The following is a 12,256-nucleotide window of genomic DNA, read 5'->3' on the forward strand; positions in this document are numbered from 1 at the left end:
ACGTGTATGAAATGCCCAGAATGGGCAGATCTGTAGAGACAGAAAACACACCGGTGGTCGCCAGGGGCGGGGGCGGTTGGGAGGAAACGAGGAGTGACTGCTAATGGGCACAAGGTTTCTTTTGGGGGCATTACAAATGGAATTTGGCGATGGCTGTACAACTCTGTGCGTGTACTGAAAACCACTGAATTGTACACTTCAAATGGGCGAGTTGCGTGGCATATGAATTGTGTCCCAACAGAGCCGTTAGAAAAGAAAGAAGTTAATGTGCAGCAGGTCAGGAGAGCAGGGACCACCCAGGCCGGGTAGGAAGACTCGGGCCGGGGCGTGTGCAGCGAAGGGCTAGCAGGGGATCGATCGGCCAAGGAGGTGAGGTGCGTGGCACGGGCAGCAGCGGTGAGCCACGCTAGCTTGCCCCGGCACACCCGAGTTCAGCTGTGAATCCAATACGTGTGTCTGGCCACCGAGCTCCAGCTCGCTCTGCTTGTCAGTGCAGAAGCTCGAGGCCACGGTTTGTGGTGGCAGAACTGGAACCAAAAGCCGGGGTTCCAGCCCCTTTGCTGTCTCCGCAGCCGGCAAGTCAGGCGGCAAGTCTTTCTGACGTCGTGGGGGGGTCTTAAGTGTGTAAATATGCTGAACAGAAAGAAAGCTTCTTCTGTTGCTCTCATTAACGGGTTGCCTTTTGGGGCCAGAGAGAGCTAACCGGCTCTGCAGTACCCGCCTTCCTAAGTCCCCTCCTGTCGCTGCGGGTGCGGCTGCGCCCCTCCCCTCTGCCTGGCCGGTGTAAGCAGCTCTCTGCGTCCTGCACGCCTTACCTTACCACCTTGGGTCGCTTCGGCTCAGCGGGCTGGAATTCGCACAAAGAACCATCCAGACACTTGCCTGTGCTCTTCTCACCCGTTGTGATTCGGTCTGGATCATTATGATCCCTGACCCCCTCCCCTCTGTGGGCGTTGAGGGATCACGTCATGTCTGTGGGCTCGACGTGCCCATATCACTCTCTGACTTTGGGAGGGGTCCTGGGGGCCATGGGGCCATCCCCATGCTCCAGCCACTAGACCCCGGGTTGGATCCTCATTTGGAAACAGAATCTTGTCAACTCCTGGGCTTTGCCACCTAGGCCGGCTGGATGGGCTGTGGACTGCCCGGGGGATGGAGGGAGGGGGTCAGGAAAGCACCTGAGAAGCGGAACGTGTGGCAGGTTTCAAGACCGAGAACCCAAGGTGGTTAGGTAAGAAAGCGGAGGTGTTGGCATTTTGTTGCCTTCAAGGTGGAAGCAGTTAGCTTCTCTGCCACATGTAAGCCCAAATCAACCCTGGTCCTGGTTGATAAGCAGAAGAGAAGTGACGTTGAATGCGCGCATCGAGGAGGAGGAAATTGGATGTCATAAAAACACGGTGTCACCACCCGCCACCCCTCCTGTAATCCACCTCGCCGCTTTTCCCCTGAGGGCTGGTTTTCAAGATGAATGAAAGTTAATTTCCTCTTCAGTTCTATTCTCTTCCATGTGTGTTACTCTATGGCAACACAGTAGGAAATTGCTTCCGAACTGCTTAATCCCTACTAACTAAAGTTGTTAGCTGCATTTCAAATGTCGTACACAGCTTTTACAAGAGCGGTGACAGCATGCCCTTCGTCTTGTGGCATTTTACTGCAATTGTGTGGTATTTCTGCTAAAACTGGGGGAGCTTGGAGCTTGGGAACTGAATCAGGATTTATGGCTTTATTATGTGGGTCAAGGATTTTATTATTGAGTTTTTTCACTAAAAAATTATTTATTTGAGAGAGAGAGACAGACAGACAGAGAAAGAGGGAAAGAGAGAATCTCAAGCAAGCTCCGCACTGTCGGCACAGGGCCCGACGTTGGGGCTCGATCTCACAAACTGTGAGATCGTGACCTGAGCTGAAATCGAGAGTCGGACACCTAACCAACCGAGCCACCCAGGCGCCCCCGTGGGTCCGGGACTTTAAGGTTCTAGTGACTGACTTTACAAGGAAAAGTTTTGAACTCAATGGATAACAGTTATTAGAGGTGAAAGATGCAGTAATGTGATTGCTATCTAATAACGTTTCCTGTTTTCTCCCCCTGCATCATGACATTGTAGGAAAACTGTTACTAAATTATTCTTTCCAAAATGCACCGCTTGACATCTCTGTAGGCGCAGATGCCCCCGACACAGACACAGGGGCAGACCCATCGGTTAGTGTGAATGGCATCTGCACGGATATTCCTGCCCGGCTCAACGTCCGCATCCTCAGCTCAGATGCTGGTGCAGTGGAAGGGATTGCTCAGCAGGAGATACTTGGCATAGAGACAAGGTTTGATTGCATCTCGGATAAGTGTCGTTTGGAGAGAGTCAGTAAAGTTGAGAGTGCTCCGAAGAATAGAGAAATGCCAATTTACAGTCTGATCGTGTATTTACAAATTGCAAATATCAGCCACGGGAGTATATGTATAAATGGAATATGTATCCACTGTGTGTGTAATGGTAACTTGTTCTCACAAGTATTTGTGAAGCTGTGTGTGAGGGATTCTGCGGGGTCTCTTGGGGGGACAGAGATGAGCAAGGGGTGCTTTGTGCTGAGCACGGTTGGAATCCGTGAAAGTAATAATCCACTGGGGTACATGATGGGGAGGGCGTCTCCCAAAGGGGAGTTGGGTGCGGGTGCTGGAACAAGAGCAAAGGGGGGACGCTGGATAGGCAGCAACGGCGGACGTTAACCACCAGACACACCCAGTAGTGCTCTGCTGAGAATGACGCAGTGCGTGTGCACGTGACACGTGACACGTATAAAGGCGCCTTCGTACTGTGCCTTGCACTTGGAAAATCCTCCCAAATGGTTAGCTGTTGTTCTTATTCTCATATTGTTTATTACTGTAGCTGGGTGATCGGCCTATGAGGTGCTCCTCTCTCTCTGTGCTATTGGAAATTTTACATCATCCAAAGAGGGGGACAAATTACTAGAATTTGAACGTTTTTAAAGAGAATCCCAATTTATATTGTTGCTGTCAGTTACCTGATGCTCTTAACAGATTAGAAACGATTGGTGGATGTGTTACCTGCAAATCTTTTCCTCCCAGGCTCTCCTTAGTGAACTGGCAGTTCCAGTGTGGGCTTACTTGTGAAGATAAGGCCGACCTTTTCCCTGTCAGTGCATCCGTCCAGTTTATTAAGATACCTGCACAGTTACCCCGTCCACCAACAAGGTAAACCGGTTGGCAACCTAAGTTGATGTTATTAGGAAGCAGAAAAATATATACTGGAAAATAAGTTTCTTTCATCAGGTTTTGATGCGTCTCATCAAAAGCGTGCTTTGTTGTACCTACTGTAATCTTCTAAAATGTTTTGTAGATTCCAGATCAATTTTACAGAGTATGACTGTAACAGAAATGAAGTGTGTTGGCCACAACTTCTATATCCTGTGACCCGGTATTATCAAGGTAGGGTAAAGCAGATTTCTGGAATGGTTATCATTATGTAATGTGGGGGAGGGGAAAAGAGAGAGGGAGAGAGAGAGAGAATCCTGAGCAGGCTCTACGCTGTCGGTGCGCAGAGCCCGATTCGGGGCTTGACCTCACGAACTGTGAGATCGCGACCTGAGCTGAAATCAAGGGTGGAGACGCTTAACCAACTGGGCCACCCAGGTGCCCCCATAATATTAAAAAAAAATGTGTCACAGAAAACTTAAAACACATAGAAAAAAGTTTAAAAAAAATTACCAGTAAGGTTACCACTCAGAAATTATCACTATTATTGTTTTGGTTTACTTCTACCTAAGTAATTACCAAAAAAGTTAAGAAGTAAGAATTTTGCTTCATTTCATTCATTGTTTTTGCAGGGGAGCCTTATTCTCAGTGCATGGCCAAGGGCTTACTATTGGTATCGTTTTTCATGTTAGCTGTGTTCCTCGGTAGCCCTTGGGCCAGAACATGCCAAGTGTGAAATTTCAGCTACCATCTGACTTCTTGCAGACCACAGACTTCAGTGATTTGCTGTACTTCTGTGTACCTCTCTGTAAAATCATAATAAATGCGGTGCTTTATTTTCGTAGCAAATTTTTCTTAAGTGCACTGCGAATTTAATCCACACATGTAACTATCCAGATGTGCAGAGCAATGCAGGAGAGGCGTGCATTCTCACCGCCGGACCAGGCTGAGCAAAATGCATGAGAGGGTCAGCTGGGTAAATAAATATTAGAAGGTTTAGTGTATCACAGGTTTCTAAAGTCAGAGGAATTTTGGTCCAAATAGATTAGTCTTACCTTAGAAATTTAGTATTTTCTCTAAATTTTTATTTCTGTTGAATTGATTAATTTCCTCTATTCTAAAGAAAGAATTAAAAATCCATAAAGCCTTAAAATGTATATATTATAAAATCTATTATTTTGTGTAAAGACACAAAATAAATTGATGAGGGAGGGGCTGAGGGAAGGAAAGTAATATCGAGAGGAGGGTAAAACAAAATCAGGAGTAAAGGTAAATCTGTGAAAATACACACCAAAGACCTTTCATATAGCTAAGGTAGACCCCTTATTTAGTCTTTAGTTTACAAAAAACCAAGTATGATTAGCTACAGGAATCATAGGTGCATGGATTTAAAATAAGCTGGTTTTCAATGAAGGACAGTTTTTCCTAGTTGAGCCTTGACAGAAATTCCTCCTGTGGCTCCTTCCAGGGGGACAAATGGCATGATGCAGGAGTCACTGGGGGAAATGGATGTCTTCAACCACAGCCCTATCGTGGCCACACAGCAAATCTCAGGAGTTTTCTTTGTGGGCCAGATAAATGTAGTCATGTTTCGTACGGACTTTGTATACTGTCCGTAAACCTAATTTTGAAAAGTGATTGTCTTCCCTTTCACACGCTGATCGAATTCCTCGTGCCTCCTGACTTCCCAGACACGTCGAATGTGTTGTTGCATTTTCCAGTATAAACCTGTGAATCTAGTTCTATTTTTTACTAATTCATATTAAACGTGTAACTAATGACATAAAAAAGTTTCTCCCCCAACACCACTCACTATTTATATTTCATTGAGCGATACTGGATTCCCTTCTGCTGCTCTTTTTCTTTGATTTGGATCTCTGTGGTTGAAGTGATTACATCCTATAGAAGGTGTAAAAAAAATTGTCTTTTGTCAAATAAAAGGAAATGCCCACTGATCAATTAATTGTAGTGATTCAGAAAGTCTTTCTCCCGCAGTTAGTGAATTAGCTCTGGAAAATTAATGACAAATTTCCAAATGACAGATACTCGAGCCTGATTTTGTGGGCTTTGTTAGGGTGACTTTTGTAGTTAAGAGGGGAAAAGCACACTTTGGCAGAAAAATGGCATCTGAGGGACCTACTATGTGTTTTTAACTTTTACGTTTATACATTCACGTATGCAGTCGAGAAATACTTACTGAGTGGCTACTACATTCTGGACGCTGGAGATACCAAGGCAATGTCCCTTGTCTGGTGGAGCTCACATTCTAGTGGGGGAAAACTGGCAGTAAATACAGACAAGACAATTGCAGACAGTGGTAGGTGTGATGAAGAAAATAAAACAGGATGGGGTGGAGTGGGGTGGGAGATTACCTTAACTAGGCATCGGGGACAGCCTCAGAAGCTGGAACATTTGAGCTTAGACCCGGAGGAGCCAGCTTTGAGAGGGTGTAGGAGAGGGATGTTCTAGGAAGAGGGAGGAATCAGCAAGCTCAGGCGCATCTACCTGGGATGATAGCGGAAGGCAGGGGCGGCGGAGCAAAGGGAGACCAGGGCTAGGCGATGGAGATGAGCGCTTGAGGGAATAGAGGGGTCAGATCCTGTGGGATCCTGCCGGCCATGCTAAGAAATTTGGATTTTATTTGGAAAGCAGTGGCAAAAGCCAGAGAATTTAAACTGGGCCGCACCAGATTTTCGTCCTGTGTCAGAGATCACTGTAGCTGCCGTGGGGAGGATCCGCAGAGCCGGTGCGGGGGTGGGGAGGCGACAGTGCCGGCGTCCGACCCCGCTTTCTGATCTGCACGGGGGGCGGGACCCGAGAGAACGGCCCCGCGGCAGGAGCCAGCCGCGAACCCAGCAGGAGCCAGCCGCGAACCCACGATGCGGCGTAGTTCCGCTGGTATGAAATGTCCCGAGAGGGCAGATCTGAGATTAGGCTTTCGCGATTGCCGGGAGCTGGGGAGGGAAGGAGTGGGAACTGACTGCGCGGAGCAGGTGGAATCCTTTTCGGGTTGATGGAAATGTTTTAAAAGTGGATCGTGATGACGGCTGCACAACCACTCTGTGACCTTACTAAAAATCACAGAATTGGATACTTCAAATGGGTGAGCTTTACGGCACAAACTCAATGAAACTCATTTTCCAAAGCTCTAAAGAGCTGAGCGAAGGGCCGTCTTCTGCCGGGAGCCTCCGCGGGCGTCTGTCGGCAGCAGGATTTGTGCGGGTTGGCCCAGCCGCGGTCGCCAGCGGCCGTAACTCCGGGCGTCCATTGGTCGGCCGGCGGGGGGCGGGCGCACGCGGGAGGGCGGAACCGGAACCGGCTGTAGCCGGGGGGCGGGGCCTCGCGCGCGCTGTGGCGGCGGCGGCTGGAGCGGGGCCGCGGTGGCAGGACCGGGGGCGGCAGCTGCAGCTCGGAGCCCCATGGTGCGCGGCGGCGGCCAGGCCGCAGGAGGAACCCGAGGCCCCGGTCGCCCCGGCTGACCGCACGGACCCGAGCGGCCCGGAGCCGTCGCCGCCCGTCGGGCCCCGCCGGGGCGCGGGCTGGCCAGCCATGGGGTCCCTGTTCCGGAGCGAGACCATGTGCCTGGCGCAGCTCTTCCTGCAGTCCGGCACGGCCTACGAGTGCCTCAGCGCCCTGGGGGAGAAGGGCCTGGTCCAGTTCCGAGACGTGAGTGTCGCCCGGGAGACGCTGGCCGCACCTGCCCGCCCGGCTCCGCATCCCGCCTTTCTTTCGCTCAGGCCTCCCTTCCGCGGGCTCCTGGGCAGGGGCGCGTCGCTATCTCCGTTTTGCGGGCGGGGAAGCTGGGGCCCGGCTGACCGGCCCGAGCTTCCGCAGAGCGGAGCCCGATCCCAGGGTCCGGGCGTCTGGTCCGCGGCGGCTTTGGCGGGGTTGGTTAGGAACGCTCTGTGTAGGCTTCATCCACTTCGGGTAGTGCCATCAGATGCTCCGGAGCGCCGACTCCGTGCCAGGCACAGCGCTAGACGGGAGGGCAAAATCTGTGAGGCCTTTTGGAGTCCTTCTGGAACTTACGGGGGTGGCGGGGACAAATATTAAGCAAATACGTGAACAAAATGTTTGCTGTGAAGGTTAACTACAGTCGGGTGGTCAAGGAAGGCCTCTTTGAGGAGGTGACGTTTAAGCCAGGATGAAGTCTGAATGGGAAAGAGCTGGTCCTGGAAGATCTGGGGGAACAGGGTCCCAGACGGAGGGAACCGAAGGATCCCAGACCCCGGATTGGGAATGAGCTTGGTGTGAGCACGTGGAGGGGAGGGGGTTTCTGTCGGTTTTGTTCACTGGTGTATGATGTGCATACGGCTGCCTGATAAGGAGTGGGAGTTGTCTTCCCAGCAGGTAGGGATAGACACTTGTTTATGTACGTTTACTTGTTTATTATTTGTTTACACCATGGATTGTCAACCCCCAGGGCCAGGGGCCTCTTCTGACTTGTTCACTCCTGATTCCCCAAGACTTAGCACAGCCCCTGCCATTTGTGGGCATTAATAGGCATTTGTTGAATGAAGGAACAAGCCTTTATTGAGCGTTTGCTCTGTTCCAGATAGTGTTTTTCGTGCTAGCAACTCAGTGGTGAGCAAGGTGGACAAGGTTCTTGTGTTCTTGTTGCGCATAGCCTCGGAGGAGACAGATAAACACACTCCGTGGACAGGGATTGTGAAAAGAACAAGGCGTGGAAGGGGACTATTAAGCAGGATCTAATACTTAGCGATTGAACTGGAAGTCCTTTCAGGGGAACATTTTATTTCCTGGGCCACAACTTTCGTCTTCTGGTTGTTTCCCTTCATCTCTCTGAGGGGCCCTTCATCTCAAAAGGGAACACCCCTACCCGAGATCTGATATCAGTGACCCTTGGGTCGGCTCCAGAGGAATTACAAGGTCAGGAAGAAAGTCTTGAATGACAGCCGAGGCTGCAGGGAAGGCCCAGATCTCTTCCTGTTTCCTGGAGCCACTTGGGCTTCAGTTCATGGTACCCACTTACCTGGTAGGGGCTGTGATCAGCTGTGAGTAGCACCGGAAGGATTCAGGAAACAGGAGCGAAACTGGCTCCCTTCTGTATAACTGGTAGATTTGTTCCTTCCTGTTAGTGCTCAAGTTGAGAGAGACTGATATTATCAAGCTTAAATCTTAGAGGTTTGAACAAAGGCCCTAATTACAAAGATTCAAGTTTCACTGAGCACCATTACATTAGGTAGTAGGGTATATTGGGATCCTTATCTGAAAATCAGAGAAAAAAAAAGTGCATATGAAGAGCTCAGCTGTGTGTGTTTGGGTTGACTGTCAAACAGCATGGGTGCCTAGAGTAAAAGCTCCGTAACATCTGACACATTTCTTGCCCCTTTCTGGAATTCCTCACTGACTTTGCCTTCACTCGCTGGGATAACTAACATCAGTCTTTTCTGGCTTGCATAGGCTCTATGATTTTCCCCTTTCAGTACTCCCGAGGGCAAGGAGGCAGGCGCAGGGTTGCTGTAGTGACAGCCCATGAGAAGACTTGGAAAAGAAGGTTATTCCCCTAGCCCAGGGGTCTCAGTGAAGGGCAAGTTCATCTCCCTCTTCTGACAGTCTGCAGTCTAAGAACAATTTTCCCCAGTAGTCCTTGAGCTGCTGGAGTAGGAAGATGACTAGTGTGCATATCAGGGAAACCTGCACCGGGTAGCCTCTGCTGGTTTTTCTGGGTTGAAGGTTGTTAGCCTCGGGGAGCCTGGGTGGCTCAGTCCGTTGAGCTTCTGACTTCGGCTCGGGTCACGATCTCACGGTTAATAAGTTCGAGCCCCACATCGGGCTCTGCGCCATCAGTGTGGAGCCTGCTTTGGATCCTCTGTCCCCTCTCTCTGCCCCCTACCCTGCTTGCTGTCTCTCAAAAATAAACATTTAAAATAAATAAGTAAATAATTAAAAATTATAGGTTGAAGGTTAGTCTTGAAATGAGTCTACATTAAAATACACTATAGTTCCCCCCATCTGTGGAGATGCGTTCCAAGACCCCCAGTAGGTGGGTTGCTATCCGAAACCGCGGAACCGCGGATCGTACTGAATGTTGTCCATATTGTATCTCTTCCTGTGCATACGTACTGTGGCCCACTGTAATTCATAGCTCAGGCACTGTCAGAGATTGACAGCAATAGAACGATTATAAAATGTACCGTAAGAACAATTATGTGAATGTGTTTGCCAGGATATATGTGAGTTACATTTCTTGTCAGTTTATCTTCTTGTCCTGTACTCACCCCTCTTCTTTCGATGATGTGAGACGATAAAACGTCCACGTGACAAGAGGAAGCGAGGCGAATGATGTAGGCACTGGGCCGTGATGTGGCACTGCTATTGACCTGGGGAAGTGCCAGAAGGGGGATTGTCTGCTTCGCCACCAGGGTTGACTGCGGGCGTCTGAGACCCTGGAAAGGCTAAACTGTGGACAAGGGGCACTACTGTGCTTCCTGTCATTGGCCTAGACGTAGGGTGACATTGCCTCCCTAAAAAGAAAACAGAAACGAGATTCTGTAAAAGAAACCGCGCGGCAGAAAAAGCGAGGTGACATCTGTGAGACGGTGGGGGTGGTGTGTGTCACACCCAAATACGTTTGTATTGTTGCCGCAGAAATTGGCCTCCTCATAAAGAGTCTACTGTTTGTGGAACCACCATGTCCACGTGGAGTTCGCCAGTGTTTGATGTTGAAGAAAAAAAAGCCCTGAAATGGGGCAGTGCTGTCGTTTGTAGACTGCTTGGGATGCATCGCTTCCTTTTCATTCTGGGCTCTGCGGATTGTGCCTGAGTCATGATGAACTTGAAAGCGGTTACTTGAGGGGCGCCTGGGTGGCGCAGTCGGTTAAGCGTCCGACTTCAGCCAGGTCACGATCTCGCGGTCCGTGAGTTCGAGCCCCGCTTTGGGCTCTGGGCTGATGGCTCGGAGCCTGGAGCCTGTTTCCGATTCTGTGTCTCCCTCTCTCTCTGCCCCTCCCCCGTTCATGCTCTGTCTCTCTCTGTCCCAAAAATAAATAAACATTGAAAAAAAAAAAAAAAAAAAAAAAAAAAAAAAAAAGAAAGCGGTTACTTGAGATTAGTGTGATCCCAGAAATGAATGTGAATGTGACAAGCAGAAGTGAAATGGGAATTTTTATCTTACTTCTGGTTAATCCTTTTAAAAAAATTAGAAAAACTGAACAAGAACTGAGCCTTTGGGGTCGACTCTTCCCGGTTTGGGCAGTTTCATGGCAAGCTCTTGTCTAATTGTGGTTTCTGAGAGTGCCCGACATAAGTGATGGGGTGCAGGAAAGATAAAATTCTTGCCTTAAATGCCTTGCAACATGAGTGATCACTGTAACCTTTTTTTGTTATAAAATAATAAATGCCCATTGTGGGAAATTTAGAAAACCTAAGAATAAGATACTAACCTCTATGATCCTATTATCTAGAAATAAACACTCCAACTTTTTCGTTAATATTGGTTTAACGTTATTTTTCTAATAATGTTTTAAAGTGTACGTATATACGTATTTTCATATAATTGGAACCACACTGAACATATCTTTAATTTTTTCCAGACACAAATCAGAACTGATTTCCTCATTACATTTTCTTTCACTATATATATATATGTGTATGTATATATACATGTGTGTGTATTTTATTGTTTTAAGCTTTGTATTAGAAGTTAAGTAGAGGGAAGAGTGGGAACAGTGAGTTCCTGTGGACCTGTAACATAAATTCATGGCCCCTCATTGCAGCCTTCCACCTCCAGACAAAATCTGTCCCTCCCCTCTCAGACCACATTATTCTGAAGCAAATCTCGTGTGTATAATTTCTTTCATAAATATCTCCATAATTATCTCTAAAAAGTAAGGACAGTTAAAAATCATAACTACAGGGACTCCTGGGTGGCTCATTTGGTTAGGTGTCTGACTTTGGCTTAGGTCATGCTCTCACAGATTGTGAGTTCGAGCCCCATATTGGGCTCAGTGCTGACAGATCTGAGCTTGGAACCTGCTTCGGATTCTGTGTCTCCCTCTCTCTCTGCCCCTCCTCCACTTACAGTCTGTCTCTTTCTGTCTCAAAAATAAATGGTAAAAAGAATAAAATCATAACCACAATATCATTATTATACTTAAATTTTTATGTAATAATTTCTATTTTTTAAATGTTTATTTTTGAGAGAAAGAGACAGAGTGTAAGTGGGGGAGGAGCAGAGAGAGAGGGAGACACAGAATCTGAAGCAGGCTCTAGGCTCTGAGCTGTCAGCACAGAGGCCAGTGCGGCATTCGAACATGGGGCCAGTGAGATCATGACCTAGGCCAAAGTCGGATGCTCACTGACTGAGCCACCCAGGCGCCCCTATAGTTTCTATTTTTTTTTAAGTTTTAAGTAACCGCTGCACCCAACATGGGGCTCGAACTCACGACCCCGAGGTCGAGTCATACGCTCTTCCGACTGAGCCAGCCAGGTGTCCCAATAATGATTTCTTAATAGAATCCAATACCTCAGTCATTTAAGACATAATTAAGAAAAACTTTTTTTAACGTTTATTTAACATTTATTAATGTTGAGAGATACAGAGTGCGAGTGGGGGAGGGGCAGAGAGAGAGGGAGACACAGAATCCGAAGCAGGCTCAGGGCTCTGAGCTGTCAGCACACAGCCCGACGCGGGGCTCAAACTCACGAACTGTGAGATCTCGACCTGAGCCGACGTCGGATGCTTAACCGACTGAGCCACCCGGGCGCCCCTAAAACGTAAGTTTTAATAAGGGCATAATAATCAGTTATACGAACCATAATTTTTATACCCCTTTATTGATCTGTATCATAGAATTCACCCATTTCAAGTGTACATTTCATTGTTTTTTTTAGGAAATTGACTTAGGCGTCCATCACCACGATCCAGCGTTAGTAGAACATTATATCCCCCAGTAAGGTCGCTTGTGCTTACATACAGTTAATCCCCAGACCTGCCTCCAGCCCCAGGCAGTCACTGATCTACTTTCCGCCTCTAGATTTGCCTTTTCGGGACATTTCATGGAAAGGGAATCGCGCCGTATGTGG

General features: G+C 48.3%; 2 protein-coding genes across 5 annotated transcripts in view; both read left to right on the top strand.

The window, feature by feature from the left end:
• Nucleotides 1–4,057, top strand: part of TCTN2 (tectonic family member 2) — a 29,150-nt gene extending 25,093 nt beyond the window's left edge. For all 3 annotated transcript variants that reach the window (XM_030336072.2, XM_030336071.1, XM_032595311.1), the window contains 4 exons: nt 2,160–2,319; nt 3,083–3,208; nt 3,354–3,442; nt 3,841–4,057. In XM_030336072.2, the coding sequence (XP_030191932.1) occupies nt 2,160–2,319; nt 3,083–3,208; nt 3,354–3,442; nt 3,841–3,944 (479 nt within the window). In that variant the 3' untranslated portion in view covers nt 3,945–4,057. The remainder of the gene's footprint in view (nt 1–2,159; nt 2,320–3,082; nt 3,209–3,353; nt 3,443–3,840) is intronic.
• A 2,537-nt stretch (nt 4,058–6,594) lies between these two features.
• The window catches only part of ATP6V0A2 (ATPase H+ transporting V0 subunit a2), a 44,094-nt gene continuing 38,432 nt past the window's right edge, over nt 6,595–12,256 (top strand). For both annotated transcript variants that reach the window (XM_030336067.1, XM_030336068.1), the window contains exon 1: nt 6,595–6,874. In XM_030336067.1, coding sequence (XP_030191927.1) covers nt 6,758–6,874 — 117 coding nt within the window. In that variant the 5' untranslated portion in view covers nt 6,595–6,757. The remainder of the gene's footprint in view (nt 6,875–12,256) is intronic.

Source organism: Lynx canadensis, chromosome D3 (genome assembly GCF_007474595.2).
Source record: "Lynx canadensis isolate LIC74 chromosome D3, mLynCan4.pri.v2, whole genome shotgun sequence".
In the NCBI taxonomy this organism is placed as follows: domain Eukaryota; kingdom Metazoa; phylum Chordata; class Mammalia; order Carnivora; family Felidae; genus Lynx; species Lynx canadensis.